The sequence below is a fragment of the Trifolium pratense genome, linkage group LG5 (assembly GCF_020283565.1).
Source record: "Trifolium pratense cultivar HEN17-A07 linkage group LG5, ARS_RC_1.1, whole genome shotgun sequence".
Lineage (NCBI taxonomy): Eukaryota > Viridiplantae > Streptophyta > Magnoliopsida > Fabales > Fabaceae > Trifolium > Trifolium pratense.
In genome coordinates this window covers 52,207,869-52,228,458 of record NC_060063.1, presented here as the reverse complement: position 1 = coordinate 52,228,458, position 20,590 = coordinate 52,207,869, and the positions used below count along the sequence as shown (strand labels likewise).

Here is a 20,590-nt window from a genome sequence, read left to right as displayed (position 1 = left end):
AAGACAAAACAGCAGGGGATAGACGTTTAAAGCAAGATTTTCAGAACCGGACCGGTCATCGAACCGGTGAAGGCACTGGTTCAAGGTTCAAAGGTTCGACCGGATAGCTAATGTTACTTCTGTTTTGTTTACTTTAATATTTGATATTTCAACTAATGAGCTAATGTTACTTCGTTCTGAAATGAAACTATCTACAATTAAATTTTGCGGGCATTGTTATTACAAATCAGAAGGCACAGTTTTCTGCAGAGCAGATTTCCAACCAACAGCAATCAACTTATCACTCAGCAACATTCCACATTTCATATTGAGAGAGCATCTTAAGACAACTTAAACAGGTGCTTATGCATAAGTTGTTCAAAGAAAAATTTCACATAAGCTCTACATATTCGTTTATACTTTATATCATAAGCTCTTTCAAGCACCACACTGTTACAAAAGTGTTTAAATTATAAAAGTATAGGACAAACCCAATTAAGCTCTTTAAAATTTTTCCTTCTCTTGTTGGCTGTGAGCCGCAAGAACACGAGTAGCTAAATTACCTAATAATCTCAACTGAAAAACCTGACGCTAAATTACTGAATTAGCACTTATTTTCCTATGAAGAGGATACGAGTAGCATTTGAAGTGCTTTCCCCATTGTCAAACACAAGAGACCTTCTCTGAGAAAATAAAAATGACAAGGGGTGCAAGGGGCATCATTATCACGCATAACAACAGTTTTCTTTCATTTGTTTAAATTTCCTTCAAGCCTCTCAATTGCAGCACTAACGCCACTCTTCACTTCTTTCTGGTCTGAACGTGGATGTGCATCCGGATTCCCTTCATTCGCTATTTCTACCATCTTCAAATGGATCCAACCTACCAAACCATTAATGGAAACCCAACTTTAGTAAATTGCCACATATCCATGATACACAAATCAGTTAAACACTTGAATTAACAAAATACTCGAGAATTAACAATGTTACCAAGAGGAAAACAAAATGCTGCTCCCAGTACTGATCCTAGTGCCATATTCCTTGCTCTCCAACGGAATGATCCGGGCACTAACATAAAGGGAAAACAATACAATAACAAAGTAATTTTATGACATGTAACCATTTTTTCCATTGTATTATATTTCAACCTAAAGAATCCTTTCACAACATAAAAAATTGACATGTTGGAATATCAAAATAGATTATTTAACTGTTTTTGTCATACGACGTAGGCAACATTATAGAGTCTACATTAAGTATGATTTCTTACTTATTAAACCAAAAGCTGAAGCAGTGGCTGATCCAGCTCCCACAACATTGAAAACATCATGCACACCACGTTTCTCCGCAAGCAGATTTTGTATGTTATAAAATGCAGCAGTGAACATTCCAAGTCGTACCCCTCCAACTAGTGCGCCTCGTGTAACTCGAATGAACCGTTTCTCCATTGCATCTCTCATCAACCGATATTGCGCTCGTTTGTCTTCTGTGCTCCCAAGTTTCAACATCACTTCTGCATCCTTGCTCTGACGAAACATTGGAAATCCCATATGATTGCTACAGGTCGTGATAATATAATATAGACAAGCAATGTTGATTTTAACATAAATGGCAAGAAACAGAATGAATAATCAACACTAATGTTTGTGTGGGTAGTAATTTTTCTATCTGAACACATGTTTGTGAAGGGTGAGATGGGTTTTATTGCACTAAAACTCTACATGCAAGTGGATATTTCTATCAATCTAGTGCCCTTCCATTGGAAGGTGAGGACATTTAGTATTTGTTTTTTCTCTTTGAGAAAGACCTTTTGGAAACATTAACTGCTGCACAATCACGAAGAGGCAGAGTAATTAGCTCACAAGCTAAACAGAAATACATCATAAAGTATACAATTAAAGTGTGTAGTTTGTAGCAGAAAAAAAAATTAAAACTTCACACTAGATGGTTTGAAGATCTATAACACTTACACAGGACAGAAGAGCGAGGACATTTAAAGAAAAGAACTGGCTTAGTCATCCTTTGCTAAGAAGTGTTGCTCCAAACATGGGGGAAAATGGATGCAGAGTAAAGGATAACAAAGTAAAACCGATAACCAGACACAAAATAAAAGTTTATGATATCCTGTATTTCCGACTAGCCAAATCTAAACAACCCATGTCTTCTTTAGTTTAGATTCTTAAACTATACAACCATCAAGCACAAATTTAATGCCAAATCATCTGTTAAAAGATTGGATAATCTTTGTGACATCCTCATGATCTTTACCTTAATGGGTTTGTACCTACTTTCTTACATTACTACTTCCACAAAATTCTCAATAAATAAGGATTAGGCAAAAAGTATATGTTACTATTCTTTTCGTTTCTGTTGTAGTATACATGCTATAAAATATCATGCCGGAGTACGAGTACTAACAATCATTTTACAATTGTCTCTGAGGGGTTTTGAAATTCATCCCTAATGTTTACAATGTGAAACTCTTACTACTGAACTCCAAGTACGAGTACAATTCAACTTTAAGAGTTTCTTACTCATTATGCGTCTGTTTGACAAGTCACATTTTTGAGCTTATATCTTATACACCTTATGAGCTCATATGATTAAAAACGACTTATTTGGTAACTGACATTTTCTCACGAGCTTATAGCTTATTTTGATAAGCTAATTCAATTAGCTTATAGCTTATCACTTCATATTTATAAGTTAGTTCAACCACTAATTTTACCGGACACTACAAATTCAATCAGCTAGCTTATCAGATATCCGATATTTTTTGTCAAGCAGAGCCTATGTAATAAGGAGGCTACTAGTCATATAATCAACATTGCTCCTATACCCAAGATCCATATACTTTTTTAAGTAATAATAATCCTCATGAACCATAAAGAAATCATATAACTTTGAAGCCATAAACTTAGTATTGAACTTCTCATCATAGCCACATGAAGCATAGTTTTGGAGCATTAGGTGATAAACTTACAACAGAAGAAGATGCCTCCCTGCTACCACCATATAACATGCCTGCAAATACTGCAATAACAGTTGCTGGACCCCAATTAACCATACCAGGTAATCTTTCAGAATCCTGCTGATCAAGGAAACTATCAGAAAAGCTTACAAATTAAGCGAATTTGATAACAAACAGATTATTTTTTTAACAACAGAATAATACATTTTGGACGGTGGATTCTGATGAGTTGTTGTCAGTGGCTTCCATTGTTGGAGGCGCGGCAAAATCCAACGAATGGAAATGAAGATGTTTAACCTATTTTGTTGCTCAGAAATTAGGAAACGGTAGAAAATTTGGATAGGAAAAGGGAAAATTTCGATCTGAGAAATTGATTTGGTTTCCGACGATTGCACTTGCACCGTCGTGGAATCTTTCTTACTGGTTATTGGATATAATTTGAGACATAAAAAAATAATATTTTTTTTCTTATAGTAATATGAAACGGACTGAGTACAACCCCATTTATTTATTTTTTAGTTTATGTTAAAAGAAATAAATAAGTTTTTATTTAATAATTTTTCAGAGATCGTTTGTTATAGTTTATTTTTAAAAAAAAAATCAATTTTTTAATAAAAATAATAACTTTTAATTGTTTTGTATTTGTTTGTTACAAATTTTTATAATAATCAGAAGCTAAAAAATAATCAGAAAACAGCTAAAAATGATAAGCAACTAAAAGTAGCTTATAAAATAATATTTTTTTTAGAGGAGAGAGAAAAAAATGTTAAAATAAGAAAATTATTTGTAATTAAAAGAATTACTTTTGTAAGTTGTATCAAAACAAACTAAACATTATTTTATTTAAAAAAATGATTTTTATTATAATAAACAAACACAAAGTAAATTCAACTTTTCTAAAAATCTCTAAAAACTAATCTCTAAATTATTTTACATCAAAATCACTATTCTTTTTAATCTGTAGCAAACGGATCCTTAATGTAGTTATGAAAAAATAGCTTATAAATGCAAACATATGGGGTTTGGAATTGGATCCTCTCCATTTTGTATTTTTATTCATTTCCTCATTTGCTATATAGTTATGGAAATATAAATGCAAACATGTGATATTAGATGAGTCAAAATCTCTTTTATATCCCTTAAAATATTAAAAAACTTTGGTAGTAAAAGAAATGAAAATCATAGAAAATGGAGGAGAATCTTCACTCGAACTTACAAATTAACATAAAAATGTATTTATTTGCATAAATTATTTTCATAAGCTCGTAAATAAGCTAAATTCCAATGGATTCATAATAGAAAATGCTAAACACTCGGGGCACTGGCTAAGGGAATAAGATTTTCTGCAGTTATTGTATCCTGTTGTAACTGATATCAGTCGTCTGATCTAAAATCGATGGCTAAAATTGGCTTAATCATAAAACTATGTGAAAAATCAGAATCGTCTGATCTTGAATGAGTGGCTAAGATTTAATATTATGTGAAACTGTGTAAAAAATAAACAGCAAAAAATCTAAATCTCTACTTAAACATACTACTAAGAAATTAAATATTTATGTGTATTCACTCAGTGGCGTCTCCGAGTTTTAGGGGACTCTGTGCAAAATATAAAAGTGGCCCCTTAATAAAAAAATATAATTTTTTTAAAAAAAATTGTCTAGTTAAATTGTATACAATATAAAAAAAAATCACTATTATAAACATATAAATTATCAATATTAAATTAAATGGGACAAGAAATACAAAACAATTATCTTTGTATCTGTTGACACCAAAATTATAATATTGGACTAAAAAGTGTGAAAAAAATCTTCAGACTCAAATGAAAATTCTGGAAAACTATAGGCAATCCATGATCTATAGCTGCACAACGTGGACTTCGAATTGGATTCCAAGAATGTTGTGACTAAATTCCATGGACATGGTGAAGACCGCTCTGAACTAGGTGATGTTACAGATTGCCAGCGGTTACATGCCTCTTATTTTCCAAACTCTAGTGTTGAGTTTATTGGAGACAAGCTAATGAGGTTGCTCATAATTTAGCAAATGTGGCCTCATCTTTAGCTAGTTTTCCATATTCACATTGATATACCTTATTGTATTTACTAGACGATTACCCATGCGATGCACGGGTTTTATGAGTTGTTTTATACTATAACATAAAAAAATTATTTGTATAGGTAGTAAATCTAAAATCAAAAAGTAAGTATTATCAAAATAATAATAACAATAGAAGTTATCTAAATGTGATATAGATATTAAATATGTGTTTATACATTTTAAAAAAATTATTTATACACTACATTTGAAGTCACTTTGGTATATTCTTCATTAACATTGGTTAGCAATATCTTTAATTCATTCTTTAAAATATATAAAAATTGATGTTGGAACATAATAAGTTTTTTTTTGTATTATAAATTTCATTGGAGGATTCTGAGTTGGATAAACTATTTCATTATCAAATCGGTCATTTATATTTATTTGAAACATATTGAGGCAAAGATAAACCAACTTAAACGCGTACTCAAAATTGAATATGATAAAAATCATGAACAACATACAAACCATCAGTAAATTTTATTTTATCTATTTTTTTTATTAACACTTCAAATTGATTTTTATTTGGATCAACCAAAAGAATGTGACGATGAATTTGCGTACCAAAAGCATTCGTAAATAGTCTTGACAATCGACCAACTAATTATATACACAAAGATTGAACAAAAGATTATTAGTAAAAGCATTATCTATTATGAACCAAAAATAATAAAATACACAAAATAATAAAATGAAGAAAAAAAATTAAAATGAATAGTAACCCAAAAGAATAATAATAATAATAAAAATAATAACATTTAGTATCACACATTAAATGAATGTAAGTGGGTGATATTGCTAAATGAAAGATTTTCATTGATTTAAGTAGGTGATATGGATTAGGATTTAGATAGTAAATTACACAACTATCTAGAATTTATATATATAGATACTATTATTGATAATGAAATGATAATAAAAACAAAAAAAAAAAAATGAGGTCTAATTACATTATAATTAACTATGTTTATTAATAATTATATTTAAAAATTTACATTAGAATAGGCCGCATGAATGCAGGCCCCCAACAAATTATAATGTAGACTCCAACACTTGAGTAGATCTTAGAAAAGCACCCCTCCTAAGTGCAATGGAGGTCACAATCTTAGGCCATGGACCTTCATGATCATCCATCGACCCCATCCAGGTAAGTAAATTGCAATATTGATGGTCAATTGGTTTTATAATCATGCTTCTCTCAACAGCTTGCAGTTTCTAACGATGTGGGACTTAAAACATTCATAACAAACTCCGCTTTATATGGGCTAACTCTACTGCAACACATCTATCAGTCAATCCATTAATTTCTAAGGTCACAAATGTATCATGTGGCAATGTGTCCAGGTATCATAATTATATCAGTCTCAAAACTTTGTTTATCAATGTATCTTAGTCTTCCATCAACTCTTATTATGTCCCAATGCTTGAGTCCGAAGTTTCCATGTTATTTCTTAAGGGTTCGTTTGGTGCGCAGGATAAGACGACAGGATATGATAAAATTATCATATCCTGTTTAAATCTATTGTTTGGTGCACCAAGAGGAAAGGATAAATCTAACCTATTACTAATCATATCCTATTACTCCTTTGTTATTTTAATCCTTAGTTTTTGGTGGGTTAGCAACCTGATAAGATAAATTTAACATGCTCGTGATTTTTCTATTCCACAAAAGTACCTTCTTCGATTCCCATCCTCTACCAAGCTCGTCCTTTTTTTTTTTCCAACTCCACCGTCAGTCATTCACAAAAATACCTTCTCTCCTGATCCTTCTTTTTCGTTTGAAGCAACTAACTCCACTCTTGTCTGCTTTTCTACAATTGATTCAATTGTTTGCACCTTCTTCATGTTACAATCCACAATTAATTTGCAACATCCTCTTTTCTCTCAATTCCACTTTCTTTCATGTAACAATTTAAAATTTGTTTGCTTCTAATGACCATAAATCGATTTGATGAGCTTCTAATTCCTAATTAATCTCTAATTTTGTTTCTCAGTTCCTAATTTTATTCTTCTGTTGGCTGAAAACAAAAAGTACTGTGTTGTTGTAACCTAATTTTGTTTATCAGTTCCTAATTTTGTGTTCTAAGGAAAATTACATTTTGTTTGATTATTTATTAATTTTTTAATGTCATTTAAAAATAAGAAAATTTATTTATTTACTTATTTTTTTTAAAAAGTATTTATTTCACTATGATAATTTGATCATTTAAATATAACTAGTTAAAATACCGTGCAAATTTATTCAATATTTAAGTTTGTCATTATATTAAGATTATATTAAGGTAAAAATTTATTTAGAATAAAATATTTAAAAATTTATTATATAATATTACTAAATATAAGTGAAACTATTGTACTATTTTTTGTAATATGTATTTATTCTCAATATTAAGTTGCACCAAACACATGATATGATAACATAATGCTATCATGTTTTTTATCATGTGTGCTCCAAACACAAGATAAGCTAAGTGTTTATCCTATCACTATCCTATCATATCCTTATCCAGCTTCTTATTATATCCTGTCAATATCATATCCTGCGCACCAAACGGGCCCTAAGGTTCTTGGTTTCAATTTTACAACTTATAGTAAAGTGATGTTAATGCTTCTTGTGGACAAATAATTTATCGTGCTAAGTTCCAACCTTGTTGGGTTTAGAGCACTCAAACATTGCTGATTTTCTTCATAAGCCTCATGAGAGCAGTTTCAGATCATAATTAACGCCAATACAAACCAGAATTCGCAGGAAAATCCACCAAACCCTAGCGCCAATTGGTACTAATTAATGTTTTTTAATTATTAACTTAACAATTAAGTAATAATAATCATTATCAGAATCATTAACATAGTAATAAATAAAAATTTAAAAACTGAAATAGGAGGGGCCGCGCGAACGCAGGCCCCCACTGCAACAAATTATGATGTAGACTCCACCACTTGGGTAGATCTTAGGAAAGCACCCCTCCTAAGTGCAATGGAGGTCACAATCCTAGGCCATGGACCTTAATGATCATCCATTGACCCCATCCAGGTAAGTAAGTTGCAATGTGGATGTTCAATTGTTTTTATAATCATGCTTCTCTCAACAGCTTACAGCTTCTAACGATGTGGGACTCAAAACATTCTTAACAAACTCTCATTTATATGGGCTAACTCTACGTTAACATGTGCATTTTCTTCCGCTTTTGGCCACTTGTCCCTTCAGTGAAAAGTTCCAAAAGCAGTGGCTCTACAGAGGGAAGGAATATACATATGAACTGGTCATTCAATATTCCATAATAACATTAACATAGACTTCTGGGCAAGAAAACATGATTAGCCTTCGCTAATGTCATCGGCCATCTTAAAGCACTGCATTCAGACTGTTAATGGGTTCTATTTAATGGTTTCAAACAACATTACTATATAACTGCACTTTCATGATTTTTCAATCTTGCAGCAAAGCAAAAAGAAACTACTGTCTAGTTGCAGAATCAGTGCCCAAAAGAAATGTTACAGTTCCAGCCAGCATCATATAACAGTGAGAGATTCTCGATCAAGAAAGATGGTGGTTACATCAATAACGCATTGCAGAAATTTCTCGATCAACGAAACAAATAGTTGGTTTGGTTCTCTAAGTCAACAATTTTATTGCAGATACAAATCCGTCTGTACTAGAAATCGAAAGTTTAAAAATCACTGCCTCCATTTCAAAATGAGTGTCATTTTAGCAAAATATAAATAAAAAATTGTTTAAAAATGAAGATCATTTTCAGCTTCCAATGCAATGTTAACTTTTTCTTTCCAATTGAACCCTCCAATAGTCCAATTAATACTCCTATGTACATTACTCCCAAAGCATTCTTTTTACTTTAGCGGAAAACAAACCAATAGTTAAAAAGGATAATTTGGTGAGTAAAATAACAATTCTCTTTCTTCTAATCATTGCATTTCTTCATATATATGTAAAAACCTTCGACAACTTTCATTTTGAAACGGAGGGAGTACAAAATACAAAGTGTTTGTACAAAATTGAAAACATTGACCTTGTAAATGTAAACATTTGACATAAACTTATCTATTACTGCACGAGTCACAGCGTCATGTGCTTCTTTTCCCAAGAAGATGCCAGTTGAATGTTTTGACCAACAAGAAATAGAATATGGGAAAAATAAAAAAGTCCAAGGAAAGCCATACTAGAAACTTAGTACCTCAGATGATCCTATTGGAGAGAGACCTGCATAGTGTGCGGCAGACTTTTCTTCCACAGACATAACAGGAAGGCTTGGGAAAGTAAATATTTTAGGAGGCTCGGGAGTCGGGACATTGAGCTAGATGGCCTGTAAATGGAGCACACAAGTTAATGGATCGCAGGACTTGCATAGCAATGGAAGTCAAGAAAACAATTGAAAGTAACTTAGCTAGGCAGATACACAAGTACCATCGGCTTTGTTAATGAATTCAGCTATTTTGTAACTCCTCGCAGGTGTCACAACAGTGTAAAGTTCCGACAGCAGCGGCTTTACATAGGGAAATAATATATCATGGTAATATTTTACAATGTAAGCCTGTCCCTTTGTTTTCCCATATGACTGGTCTAGGCATGCCAATGGCCAATCAACAAATTCACTATGAAAAACTGGGGGTGTGTACTGTGGTTGCAGTCCATAGCTGGCTATAATCCCTGGAAAAGTTAATTAGGTCCTGCAAAAAAAAAATAATGTGAAAACAGCAATGGAATCACATTACATTCTCAGATTACTAAAACTTAAAGAGAAACAACTGTCGGGTTTACAAGAACTTAAAGAGAAACCTTTGCAACTGTAAGGAAGCAACACAAAATGATTTGGTCAATATGCAAATCGGAGAAGATATGGGGTCGTAGAGTTAGGATTCGCTGGAAGAGATAGTATACATTCTCTCCTGTCTGCTGAGATAGTTGTAGCTTTTCAACCATGGCATCTATTCTGACTGCTCCCAACATAATGATCTAGGAAACACTGGAAAATATTACAGCACAAGAAAGCCAAACATGAAACATAGTAGGAAAAAAGAAATGGTCAAAAGAAAGCCAGACATGAAACTTAGTACCTCGGATGATGATAACGGAGAGACGCGTATATTTTTTTGCGGGGTATTGTTTTTCCCCATGCATAACAGGAAATCTTGGGAAAGGTACTATTTCTGGAGACACAAGACATTGAGCTAGATGGCCTGTGAATAGAAAATCACACAAGTCAATGGTTGCAGAACTGGCATAGCAATGGAAGCCGGGCAAACAATTGAACGGGCAAACAATTGAAAGCAAACTTAGCCAGGCAAGCAAAGAGGTAAGTACCATCCTTTGAATTAACAACTTCAGCTAATTGGTCACTTTTCACAGTTTCTTCATCAGTGACAAGTTCCATCACCAGTGGCCATACAGTACAGATGGAGTGAATATGTCATTGTAAAATGTAATAATTCCAACATGCTTCTGTTGCCGCCTGCCAATGGGCAATCAACAAATACACTACGAAAAACGGGTGATCTGCACTCTGGTTGCTGTTTGTAGCTGTGTAAAATCTCCCAGAAACTCAGGTTCAGTTTTGAAAACTGCAAAAAAAAGAATAGAATGAGAAAATGGTAAATGAAGCACAATGCACTCTCATGTTTACAAAGTTAAAGGAGAAACCTGTGTGACCATATAGAAGCAACACAACATGATTTGGTCAATATGACGATTGAAGAATTAATGTTTTTTAATTATTAACTTAGCAATTAAGTAATAATAATCATTATCATAATAAATAAAAATTTAAAAACTGAAATAGGAGCGCAGGCCCCCACTGCAACAAATTATAATCATGCTTCTCTCAACAGCTTACAGCTTCTAACGATGTGGGACTCAAAACATTCATAATATAACATAGCATTAGCATTTGCATTTGCATTATATTTTCACTTCTCTATGAAACGTTCAACAAACTCTACTGCTACACATCACTCTATAACATAGCATTTGCATTAACATATCTTTATTCAAGTTCCTGCTAGCTTGCATCAATAATTATATCTTGAATTCAATGAAATCTTCAAGTCCATTTTTGCTGCTGCTTCTTTTGTCGATTTTCAGTTTAACAAACATTCAAAATACACACACACAAGAGTTCAACACAACTCTACAATAAAGTCTCTCACACAAGAACATGTAAGAATGTCCATGTTGCAAAAATGTTGGCAGAACACATAGCACTTATAGAGGATGTTATCATGCAAAATGAAGAACAAAATCAATACTTTAAAACAGCTCCTGAGACTTGAAAAACTAATAATTTTATTGGAAAGTAGATTGAAAAAGAGGACAATATACACAAATATTAGTTTCATTTGGGATGTCTTGGGTTATGATTACTACTAGTAGTCAGCACATATATACCGTCCGATCAAAATCGGATGATTAAATATAAAATTGAGTTTGAAATTTGAACATTAGACCACTCAGATGTGGCTGCATTCGGTGCGGTCAGTAAGAACCAACTACACTCAACTATGTTCTAAAGCAAGTGATTATTCACTTTATCAACCCAAAAAAAGCATACTAAAGTGAAGCAGAATTTCAAAAGCTGCATAAGTGTCCCACTAAAACAGAAGAAAAATAAAACACCAATGATTCAAAAGCTCCCAACAAAAAAAGTGAAGGAAAACCCATCCACAATTAAACTAGATTCCTCAACATCACACCACCACATGAGAATAAAGCTACTTCAACTAAAAAAATCATCCTCACACCAATACATTTACACACTCATCAAGTAACCAAACCAAGCAAAATCTCATAACAACACAAAAATGTCCAAATTGTTCACCACCCTCCATAATCTAATCATTCTATCATCAACACTATCATATCTAATCATCCCTTCACATTGTTCCAATTCCAACAACACCACATGTCGATCATATTGCGGAAACATAACGATAGATTATCCATTTGCCCTCCAATATGGTTGTGGCCACCCAGGTTTCCGCGACTTACTCTTCTGCATAAACAATGTTCTCATGTTCCACATAACCTCAGGCTCCTACAGAGTCCTCCAAATAGATTATGCATATCAAGCTATAACCCTTCATGAGCCACACATGTCTACCTGCGAAACACTCGTATTAGGAACCAAAGGAAATGGTTTCTCTGTCGAACCATGGCGCGCCCCTTACATGAGCCCAACAGCCGACAATGTTTTCATGCTCATTTCATGTTCACCTCGTTCGCCATTGTTTCAAGGCTTTCCTGAAAAACACTTGCCTTGTAGAAATGTTTCTGGTATGGGGTGTGAAGAGTATTATGGGTGTCCTGCTTGGAATATGATGGGCCATAAAAGATTGGGCTTTGGGTCTGGCCCACCTGAGTGTTGTGCTGTGTCTTATGAGGCTATTAAGGGGATTAATCTTAGTAAATTGGAGTGTGAAGGGTATAGTAGTGCTTATAGTGTGGCACCTTTGAAGGTTGATGGGCCTGGTGATTGGGCTTATGGGATTCGTGTGAGGTATTCTGTTCAAGGGAGTGATGAGTTTTGTGGTGCTTGTGAGGCTACTGGAGGTAGTTGTGGGTATGGTTCTGATGGGCTTAGGCAAGTTTGTATGTGTGGAGACTTTAATTCAACCTCCAATTGTGACTCAGGTGAGTAAGTTTATTTGTCAAAATTGATATTGTGTATATAAACAGATAAATTTTACGATGGACCACTGCGGTAGACCAATGCTTAAATCATCAGAAATTTTAATGACGGTCAATGATAACTTTCAAATGTGCAAACTTATGTAATCATTTTACATAATTCAAATCTCATATGTGGTGTCATAAATGAAATTGTTTTTCTTGGCCATGATATTTGGTTTTCTATGTTGATATACAAGTGTAACTATTTGTCTATATTACAGAAGTGGCCTTATTATCGTCAGGAGCAAGGCCTATGAGGTTGAAAATGTTTACAGGTTCGATTGGCTATTTCAGAATTCAGATGGATTTTTTTTTTCTTTCTCTCCATCTTTTCCATTTTAGAAAATCAAATGAGAATTACTGTGATTGTGTTATATGTAACTTTTCCATTTGTGCAGGATTTTTGACCTATATGTTAGCATGGATGATAGCAAGCTGGATTTGAAAAGTATATGGTATATAGTATGCCGGACCATAATTAACCTGGGTCATGTATTTTTTGTTGTTGCTAAGAACGTGCACATATTATATAAATATATTGAGTGAGAGAGTTTTGATTTGTATTCCTTAATTCCTTATGAAAGATTGCTTAAATATTACTAAAAAGTGGATGTAGACATGTAGTATATACGATCAGGATCCTCAGCAGCAGTTCCCTCTGTTGCAGTGCCTGCTGCAAAGTTAGTAGTTATTGGATCAATCTAATGGTTTATATATTCTTAGATCAGGAAAAACTTGCTTTAATAACACTAGAATGTGTGCTTTGTGATGCAATTCGCAATAAAAATTCGCTTGATATAGCAATGCTCTTCCGCGATACCTCCACTATTGTCATCACCTCTAAATACATGATATGTTTGAACCGATGTTGTATGATCCTACAAAATGAAATAAAATTGCCAAGTAAATTTTAGATGGATCCAACAATGAGACAATCTCAAGGTAAATTGAAGAGAAAAATATTGAGAAAGATGAATAATTAATATATATATATAGTATGAAAACTAGGTTCATCATATGATCATGAAAAAAGATTAACCTAATGGTTAAAATTTGGGTGTACCATAGACCTCAAATGTAGATGGACCATAGTAGTATTGTCCCCGAATAAATTACCCGTAACTGCTTTGTACCGGTAATCCAAATAAGGAATAAAATAAAATCTATGTTAGTTCGTTAATTCCACCCTTAATAATCATAATCCATGCAATCATTTTTCTTGTTATCTAACTGCGCAAATAACCAAAAAGATCATTATGTTTGTTAGAAAATTAACAAAGAAAATTATTTTCTTGAGGGTTGTTACCGGCTCTTCCAATCTACCTCTACGGGGGATCAATCCCCCGAAAATGAGATTTTGACAAAGGTAAAAGGGATTAACAATCCCTTCATTGAAGCCAAATAGTCGATATCTTCATTTTCATTTTTTATTTCTTCAACATATAAAAAAGAAAATGAATTTTTTCCTTTCTTAATCAGATTTTGAAATCGAAAGAGATACATAAAAGAAATGCAAAATTTCAACATTTTATGGGGAATCATCATATTCATAATACCGTGGTTTTTGTCACGTGTGGCTTGCTTCAATGGTGGGATACACGAAGCCGGTCTGATTTGTGATTCTTATCAGTACCCTGCCGATGATGATGATGATGGTGATGATAGTGACAACAAGTTAATGCAAAACTGGATGGTTGTAATGGATGCCATTTCATTTCAGGTGAAAGAACACGGGTGGGGAGCGCAAACATTAGTTGGTAATTGGCATCCAATGTATGCATTAGGCCAATGTCGTCGTGATCTCAATCCCACACAATGTTATACATGTTTTACCCAAGCTAGACAGTTGTTATCAAGGTGTGTGCCAAATATTTCAGGTAGAATTTACCTTAACGGTTGCTTCCTTCGTTATGACAACTATGCTTTCTTCGAAGAGACCGTGGACAACACACATGACACAAACATGTGTGGGCCTACGGAAAGGGGAGAGACGGTGGATCCCTCACATGTTACGTCAGTAATTTTGAATGTGAGTAAAGGTGAACATAGGTTTGCGGTGGATGAGGAAGGTGGGGTGTTTGCGTTTGCGCAATGTTGGGAGACAGTGGATAAATGGGGTTGTCAAAGATGTTTGAGAGAAGCGGCGAAAAGAGTGCAGGAATGTGTTCCTAATACTGAGGGTAAAAGCTTGTTTACTGGTTGTTTTATGAGGTATTCAACGCGTAAATTCTACAACGACGTTGTTGTGCTAAATGATAGATGGACTCCTTCTCCTCGAGGTAGTAACCATCACTTCAATTCAATATTTTTCTCTATACATTCTATCCAATACTAATATGGATTAAAAAAAAAAACTTAACTAGCAAGAAATCTCAAATGTACCTTTCCATGATCATACCTATATATTATAAGACTTGAGTGGATAATCCTTGCATGTGTTAATTTACTTTTCTCTTCACATTTTCTTTACAGAAAAGCATAAGTGGATAATCCTTGGATGTGTAATATCAGCAATTCTAGTCATCTTACTTATCATCCCTAGTGTATTTCTGAGCAAGAATAGAACAACATTACATGAAAAAAGTAAGTAATGTTATAATACTTAATTTAACTAATTAATGTGCTAATTAATTTGCTAATAGTACTCGAATCGATCTTTAGGGAACAAGAATTTTGGTGCATCCCCTAGTTTTGCGAATGTAGCTGGTTTTAGTTTTAGGTATGATGTGCTTGAGAAGGGAACGGATCATTTTGATCCGACAAACAAATTAGGCATGCAGGGAGACGGAAATCATGGTTCTGTGTACAAAGCAATACTCCCATCAGGAAGAACCGTTGCTGTTAAACGTTTGTTTTTCGATACACGACAATGGACAGATGTGTTATTCAATGAGATCAATTTGATTCATGGAATTCAACATAAGAATGTGGTGAAACTTTTGGGGTGTAGCAATGATGGCCCCGAAAGCCTCTTGGTTTATGAATTTCTTCCCAATAAAAGTCTTGATCAAATCCTTTTCGGTAAATACTAACTTTTCCAATTTAAGTACATAAACATTGTACACACACACTCTCTCCGTTACATATATTGACTACATATATCAATTGTTCAATGAACCAGGTAAAGACGCAGAAAATGTTCTAGCTTGGGAGAAGCGGTTTCAAATCATATGTGGGATAGCTGAGGGATTAGCATATCTTCATGAAGGATCTGGATCAAAGATTGTTCACAGAGACATAAAGTCCAGCAATATTTTACTTGATGAAGCTCTAAATCCCAAAATTGTTGATTTTGGTCTAGCTCTTTGTGTTGCTGAAAAGAAATCTCATATTAACACCACTAAAATTGCAAAGACATTGTAAGTATAGTTTATTTATTTGAGTTTTCAAATCATATAATTAAAATTGAAACCTCTTCCTTACTTTGCAATTATATTGATGATGATAAAGTTCTAATGAATTTCAACTAAAATATACTTGTAAATGTAATACATAGATGGTTAATTTGGCCCTAAACTAAAATAAAGTGCATATGGCAGGGGACAAACGGCTCCCGAGTGTATCGACCGAGGACAACTTACAGAGAAGGTCGATATATATGCTTTTGGTATGATGGTTATTGAAATTATCTGTGGTAAAAAGAATGGTGTTTTCACACAAGGGTCAGATTCACTACTCCACTATGTAAGATTTGCATTCTCTCTAATCTTAATGCAAACGGACACTTCTGTGTCCGTCTGTCTACTCTTTTTTCGTTTTGTTATGTGTTAACGTGTGTATGTATTTGAAATTGAATCCATGTGATTTATTATAATGCTGGAATTGATTGAAACATGTTGAAAAATGTCTCACATTGCTCACAATGGTAAAGGAAAGAGGGAGCTAAAGGCTATAAACATTAACTTTAAGTTCTTTGTTACAAAATCACCTAGAGTGTTGTAAGACGTAGTTTCGAGTTTTCTAATAGCTAATAGAATGTTATTGTAATCACTTTGATTAGGTGTGGAAGAATTACATGGGAAACAATATTACAATATCAGTTGATCATGCTTTGCATGGAAATTTTGTGGAAGAACAGGCATCAAATGCTCTTCAAGCTTCTCTTCTTTGTACACAATCTTCTCCTACTCTTAGACCATCCATGTCAGAAGTAGTTCAAATGCTAACAAAAAAAGACTACATTATTCCCATCCCAAAAGAACAACCATTCCTTAATTATACGAAACACCGAACCTTAGCGTCGACTATGAGCATTATGTCGAATGGTCTTACAAGTGCAAGATCATCTTTTCATAGCACCACTAGTTCTTTACATCCAGGTGAAGATGCAATACTGCTAGAGAATCTACCTCAACCAAGGTAGATGGAATTCAAATTTCATGAATCATATGCATATGATGATCAATAGGGACATGTTTTGTTATTTATACTTCTCACAAACAAACCATTGAAAATTGAAATCCAAAATCTACTTGTTTAAGAAACAATTTGTAAAATAATATTAGCTGAGTTTACTTTTTTTTTTTTTTGGATTTGGATTTGAATTTTTTTTAACAAAATGATGTTGTGTTATTCAATTTGGTATCATAGGCTTCTTTATTTTGAATTTATGGTTGATGGAGATGAAGTTCATGAGTTTTTCTATTTTTAAATTTAACTTTTGTTATTATAAAATAATATTAATAAATTAAAAATCTAAGCGGATTAAAAAAAATTATATTGTTGACATAGGCTAAACGAGTGACTAGAAGTGAAAAATCTGAACTACTATGCCAATGTTCGGTACATAGTGGATACGCAAAAATCAGTGATCCACTCTGATTTTGCATAAGCTACATTATATAGCTTTTAAAAAATCACGATTGATCACCGTGATTTTAACATATCTACCATGATTTTAAATTGCGGTCACGGATGCGGTAACGTATTTTGATTGAATCGGAATTTTATCCTCCTATTTTAAAATTCAGAATCTTAACCTTTCTGTTTTACTCCCTCCGGACATAAATATAAGAAAAAAAATACTTCAAATTTTGGACACAAATATAAGTAAAAGTTAATTACTTTTAAACTAATTAATACTATCATTCCTAATATACCATTATTTAATCATTTCACTTTTCAAAAGTTTATGTGATTTTCAAGGCGTAAATCACTTTTCAAAGAATAATATAGTAAATTAACTCATGTTTTCCATGAAATTAAAAAAATTAAATATACTTAACTAAATTTCTTAAACACCGCGTAAACGATTATTTTTTCTTATATTTGTTTTTTGATTTTACACCTATAATTTGTTTGTTTTTTATGGTACTTTTTGTATTTTTTGATTATTTAATTAGTATTAATGAAAAGTTAAAGTTGTTTTGTTTTTTTCCTTAAGAAAAGCTTCTGTAACTTGTACGCACAAGGTTTCTTTATCAGGGACAGGAACTAGAAGGCAACAAGCCTTCACAGATGATAACAAGTAGTCCCTCCATACCAAAAAAATATATGTAACTTTGGGAAAAAGATTTGTATCAAAATACATGTCGCTTTATATTAACAATGAAGTATTTAATGCTATTTTTCCTATTATATCCTTAATTATTTATTACTTTCTCTGCTTTTAATTCTTCAATTTATATTTTGGTGAACACTTCGGTACACGTATTATGTGGACGTGTACCGGTACACCGTTGACGTGGTAAACAAGTGGCAAATATTTAATGCAGATTTTGTTTCTTTATTAAATTTTTTATATTAAATACTACTTTTCAATATTTGCAAATATATCTTTCACATAAATGTAATCACTAATCATGTTCCACAATAAATCAAAGCATATATCAAATCTTTCAATTTTTTTTTACAAGATTCAAATATTATAATATCCTATTAAAATAATTTATTTATTTTTTGGATAAGCTCCTATTAAAATAATATGATTTTAGTATTATTATTTTTTTACAAACATATGGTACTTTCTGGAAAAAAAAACAAACGTATGAATTTAAACTTATTATCATTATTATTATTATTATTATTATTATTATTATTATTATTATTATTATTATTACATCCAACGGTGATTTTAATATTTCACTATTATTACCTTTCCATTTTTTTAATATTATTAGTTTATAAAGTTTAATATGTATTTACGGTTGAACCATTAATAGATATAATTATTAAAATACATTTATTTTTTTGTGAAATTTTTTTTATAATTCTTAATATGTTTATATATTGACGATATATATTATTGTTTTTTTTACGATATATATATATATATATATATTATTGTTATACTGTTAATTTTTAGTGTTGCCTAATATTTTATTGGTTAAATAAGTTCTTTTTTTCTCTGCAAAATTACTAAATTTAATTTTTGTCTTCAAAAAAAAATGTCATGTTTTCATCTCTACAAATTGTTTATGCATACAATTATCCTCATGTTGTTAAGTTGATGTGTATTTATGATAATTTTGCAAATACATATTGAGCATTAAAAAAAGTTTGTCAAAAAATAAGGAGTTCAATATTTGGTTTTTAAGTCAAAATATTTGTTACTTTTATCTTAATATGGACCACTTCATCAAGCGGTCCATGATAGAACAGACATGAATAACATTATAACGAATACGAATTTTACAAAATTTACCGTTGGATTGAAATTTTATATCATATAGATCATCCATAGAAAAATTTAGAAAAATTGAAAATCATTTGATATGTTATTGAGACTCATCAAGATTACCGTTAATCTTGATGGGTCTCAATAACATATCAAATGATTTTTAATTTTTCTAAAACTTTCAATCTAACGCTGAATTTTATAAAATTCGTATTCGGTAAATCACTTGTCCACGGTGGACCACTTGTGAAGGTGGTCCACCGTAGCATTAGCCTTCTAATCCATCCTAGGCCAAATTTTATTTTACTATTTTTTTAATAAATTTTTGGTCTTTACAAATTTAGAATCTTTTGGTCTATTGGTGAAGGTTTGGTTCGTCGGTTAAGGTCATGGGAATTGTAAACTAACAACAACAAAAAAAGTCTATTTGGATTAAATTATTTTTAAACTTATAAAAAAATAAGGCTTAATTGTACTTTTGGTCCCTTATCTTTATTTTAGGTTTCAAGTTGGTCCCTTATCTTTTAAAAGTTTCAAGTTGGTCCCTTATCTTTTTTGCAGGTTTCAAGTTGGTCCCTCCCGTCAAATTTTTCACTATTATCGTTAAATTTGGACACGTGGCAAACAGAAACCACCCTTGAAAACATGACACGTGTCCAAATTTAACGATAACAGTGACGGAATGGACCAACTTGAAACCTGAAGAAAAGATAAGGGACCAATTTGAAACTTTTAAAAGATAAGGGACCAACTTGAAACCTAAAATAAAGATAAATGACCAAAAGTGCAATTAGGCCAAAAAATAACTTATACAAATAAATAATTGTTAAATCTCAACTAACTGAAATAATAGTTACTTAAAATTTCTTCATGGACCAATTTTTATTTTGCTTTTATTTTTTAGCTTATGAAAAATATTTGGCTTAATTAGTAAAATGGTCCCTTAAAGACATTTTTGGTTTCACATTGGTCCCTTAAAGAAAAAAAGGACCAAATAGGTCCCTTAAAGAAAAAAATGTCTGAATAGGTCCCTTAAAGACATCTCTGTTAATCAGTTTGGTCCCTTAAAGACATCTCCTTTAATCAGTTTGGTCCTCGAAAAAATGGACGGAAAGGACCAAACTGATTAACGGAGATGTCTTTAAGGGACCTATTCGGACTTTTTTTTTCTTTAAGGGACCTATTCGGACCTTTTTTTCTTTAAGGGACCTATGTGAAACCAAAAATGTCTTTAAGGAACT

At 32.4% G+C, this 20,590-nt stretch overlaps 3 protein-coding genes, 1 long non-coding RNA gene and 2 other non-coding genes across 7 annotated transcripts; 2 read left to right on the top strand and 4 right to left on the bottom strand.

Moving 5' to 3' along the window:
* Positions 1 to 356: 356 nt before the first annotated feature.
* LOC123885275 lies at positions 357 to 3,425 on the bottom strand. 2 transcript variants are annotated; one of them, XM_045934552.1, is made up of 5 exons: positions 3,157 to 3,425; positions 2,965 to 3,069; positions 1,252 to 1,507; positions 972 to 1,049; positions 357 to 861 (listed from the first exon to the last, which is right to left on the bottom strand). In XM_045934552.1, exons 1-5 carry the CDS (start codon positions 3,199 to 3,201, stop codon positions 728 to 730), a joined length of 618 nt encoding a protein of 205 aa, XP_045790508.1. In that variant the 5' UTR covers positions 3,202 to 3,425; the 3' UTR covers positions 357 to 727. The 2 variants fall into 2 exon arrangements, with proteins under 2 accessions (XP_045790508.1, XP_045790507.1); XM_045934551.1 differs by having other exon boundaries at positions 2,965 to 3,072; positions 3,157 to 3,404.
* Positions 3,426 to 6,051: 2,626 nt separating this feature from the next.
* Positions 6,052 to 6,207, bottom strand: LOC123887737. Its single transcript, XR_006801740.1, has one exon. It is a non-coding gene; the product is annotated as a U1 spliceosomal RNA (small nuclear RNA).
* A 1,726-nt stretch (positions 6,208 to 7,933) lies between these two features.
* LOC123887732 lies at positions 7,934 to 8,094 on the bottom strand. Its single transcript, XR_006801735.1, has one exon. It is a non-coding gene; the product is annotated as a U1 spliceosomal RNA (small nuclear RNA).
* A 3,627-nt stretch (positions 8,095 to 11,721) lies between these two features.
* Positions 11,722 to 13,550, top strand: LOC123887130. Its single transcript, XM_045936422.1, has 3 exons — positions 11,722 to 12,694; positions 12,955 to 13,008; positions 13,132 to 13,550. The coding sequence occupies exons 1-3, from the start codon at positions 11,866 to 11,868 to the stop codon at positions 13,176 to 13,178; spliced, it is 930 nt and encodes a 309-aa protein (XP_045792378.1). The 5' UTR covers positions 11,722 to 11,865; the 3' UTR covers positions 13,179 to 13,550.
* LOC123887131 lies at positions 13,436 to 14,135 on the bottom strand. Its single transcript, XR_006801357.1, has 2 exons — positions 13,773 to 14,135; positions 13,436 to 13,611 (listed from the first exon to the last, which is right to left on the bottom strand). It is a non-coding gene; the product is annotated as an uncharacterized LOC123887131 (long non-coding RNA).
* Positions 14,136 to 14,143: 8 nt separating this feature from the next.
* LOC123886882 (cysteine-rich receptor-like protein kinase 1) lies at positions 14,144 to 17,096 on the top strand. The gene is made up of 6 exons (XM_045936156.1): positions 14,144 to 15,012; positions 15,206 to 15,276; positions 15,376 to 15,754; positions 15,855 to 16,092; positions 16,273 to 16,417; positions 16,734 to 17,096. The coding sequence occupies exons 1-6, from the start codon at positions 14,244 to 14,246 to the stop codon at positions 17,094 to 17,096; spliced, it is 1,965 nt and encodes a 654-aa protein (XP_045792112.1). The 5' UTR covers positions 14,144 to 14,243.
* Positions 17,097 to 20,590: the final 3,494 nt, after the last annotated feature.

Excerpts from the sequence above, each read along its gene's own strand:
- LOC123885275 (XM_045934551.1), bottom strand. The coding sequence starts at position 3,201 with ATGGAAGCCACTGACAACAACTCATCAGAATCCACCGTCCAAAAT. Across the intron at positions 3,073-3,156 it reads CAGAATCCACCGTCCAAAAT|CAGGATTCTGAAAGATTACC; the intron begins GTATTATTCTGT and ends TTCCTTGATCAG. Across the intron at positions 1,050-1,251 it reads TTCAGCTTTTGGTTTAATAA|TGCCCGGATCATTCCGTTGG; the intron begins GTAAGAAATCAT and ends CCTTTATGTTAG.
- LOC123887130 (XM_045936422.1), top strand. The coding sequence starts at position 11,866 with ATGTCCAAATTGTTCACCACCCTCCATAATCTAATCATTCTATCATCA. Across the intron at positions 12,695-12,954 it reads AACCTCCAATTGTGACTCAG|AAGTGGCCTTATTATCGTCA; the intron begins GTGAGTAAGTTT and ends TCTATATTACAG. Across the intron at positions 13,009-13,131 it reads GAGGTTGAAAATGTTTACAG|GATTTTTGACCTATATGTTA; the intron begins GTTCGATTGGCT and ends CCATTTGTGCAG.
- LOC123886882 (XM_045936156.1), top strand. The coding sequence starts at position 14,244 with ATGCAAAATTTCAACATTTTATGGGGAATCATCATATTCATAATACCG. Across the intron at positions 15,013-15,205 it reads ATGGACTCCTTCTCCTCGAG|AAAAGCATAAGTGGATAATC; the intron begins GTAGTAACCATC and ends TTTTCTTTACAG. Across the intron at positions 15,755-15,854 it reads TCTTGATCAAATCCTTTTCG|GTAAAGACGCAGAAAATGTT; the intron begins GTAAATACTAAC and ends TCAATGAACCAG.